Here is a 2,036-nt window from a genome sequence, read left to right as displayed (position 1 = left end):
TTCAACGGCTGGTCGATCTACCACCCAGCGATGAAACAGTGACGTTGTTGTTGGAGGTTTGGAAGGTTATCAAATTTGAAAAATTTACATGTACATATATATTCTGTTGATTGTTTCAGGCTACTTGGCAGTTTTGGTTTGTCACCAGTTTGTGCTGCCTGTTTGCAGACATTAGTGACTATTGTCATCAATCGGGATAAACGTAGTTCATTGGATGATTTGATGAAAACAGAGGAAGATGATTTGCAAGATCATTTGGTAAAGTTGTTGTGGAAGCATACCGACGACGTCAGTGCGAATGTTCGAGAAGCGTGCGTCGATGGTTTGGTGAGTTGTTGAGAAAAAATTTCTTCCATTTTAAGTTTTGTTCAACTCAGTTTTGTCATGAATTATGTGAAATGATGGTTTTTTGGTGCGTTTTAGTTTCAGTTGTAATTTCAGATAACACTTTATCAGTGTGGTGTGCGCTTGGATTTGGAACGTTATGACGATGCCATTAAACTGTCTCAAGATGAAGAAGATAAAGTGCAAAGACATGCGTTACACCTTTTGCATATTTTCGGAAGCATGTATTCAGATGAGTATGGATTTTCATGCATTTCATCATTTATTGATTTGGTCGTTCAGATTTCTCATTTCAGAATGGTATCGATAGAGGATGATCAAGTACAAATTTCAATGATGAATGATGCTTTTTCTCGCGTTTGCTACGCTATGCAGGCTGGTCACGCGTCTGTTCGACTTGAGGCGGCCAAGTTGTTGGTAAGTTTTATAAGTGATATGAATTTTGATGTGCTAAATTTGGTTTTAATTTTCAGGGTAAATTTAACAAAGTGGGAAACAATTTCTTGGAGCAAACTTTGAGCAAAAAACTTCTCGACAGCATGCGAGTAAGCATTAAAAAGAAATTTTTTTTTCAGTTCAAATTCAATTTTTTTTCTCTTTCCCAGATAATGCGCAAGGAAAAAGTGGAATTGTTGACTGGCAGTAATCAAATTGTCACATCCAGTACGGACAGGTACAATGCGAATTACATACCTTTGATGATGAGCGAAGCTTGTGGTGCTTTCGTGGCAGGTTTGGAAGATGAGACCAAAGGCAAGTTCATATTCATTCTGTTGGGAGAATATTTGTTAACAAATATATATATATATATATTTATTTATTTATTTATTTAAAACATTTTTGCTCTTCTGTTTACAGCGGTTCGAGCAGCAAGTGTGAAATCCATGGCAGATTTGGCTTTGAAAAACACAGAATTTGCACAGAAATGTGTCGACCCTTTGGTAGATATGTTCAACGACGAAATCGAGGAGGTTCGTCTGAATGCGATGAAAAGCTTGGCAACGTTGTGCCCTTACATAACTATCAGCGACGAGCAGCTGAATTTTATCTGCCAGGGTCTGGTGGATGCGTCACCGGATGCTCGTGAAGCCGCCAGGGAAGTTTTGGCAACTTGCCGTTTGGAGACGTGTTTTGGCGTCAAAAAAGCTATCGTCGCGTTGGAAAAGAACTTTAACACGTACGCCGAAGACGGCGAATCGATATGCTATTGTATGCAAAAGTTGGGTCAAAGACTTGCCGGTTTGGTGGCGCCGTTGACGTCCGAGATGTTGGGCTTGCATCCGATCTTTCTATACCCTGAATCGGTGTTGAGCAACAATTTTTGTATGATTTTTCCATACTTATTTATTTTTTTTCATATTCCATCTATATAACATTATATAAAATAGATACGGCCAAATTGATTATGGTGTTGAATGCGGCTAGTAAATTTCCAACTGTCCAGTCGTTGTTTCCCCATCACATTTGGCAACAGTATGAATATTTGAGAGCTTCGAAACCAAAACTCGTACCTTTGATTCGAGTAAGAGTTGAAAATGATTTGAAAATTAGCATTTATTTATTTAATTATTTTACAGCCGGAAGTGAAGCCCAGGTTGAAGATGTTCCACTTTGAAGAAGAATTGACACGTTCGATGAATTTTTCACATCGTGCAGAAATTTGTTGGAATACAGCACAACATCCCCTCGCT

The 2,036-nt window shown here is 38.5% G+C and overlaps 1 protein-coding gene across 1 annotated transcript; it reads left to right on the top strand.

Moving 5' to 3' along the window:
• Positions 1–119: 119 nt before the first annotated feature.
• Positions 120–2,036, top strand: Tsp_13296 (multicatalytic endopeptidase; the record flags this gene model as incomplete). Its single annotated transcript, XM_003368850.1, has 9 exons — positions 120–327; positions 363–404; positions 442–569; positions 642–762; positions 819–890; positions 951–1,077; positions 1,204–1,668; positions 1,734–1,867; positions 1,923–2,036. Coding segments are annotated over 9 exons (1,411 nt in total), but the record flags the coding sequence as incomplete, so codon positions are not given.

The sequence above is a fragment of the Trichinella spiralis genome (assembly GCF_000181795.1).
Source record: "Trichinella spiralis strain ISS 195 chromosome Unknown Scfld1762, whole genome shotgun sequence".
NCBI lineage: Eukaryota > Metazoa > Nematoda > Enoplea > Trichinellida > Trichinellidae > Trichinella > Trichinella spiralis.
This window is presented reverse-complemented; position numbering and strand designations above follow the sequence as displayed.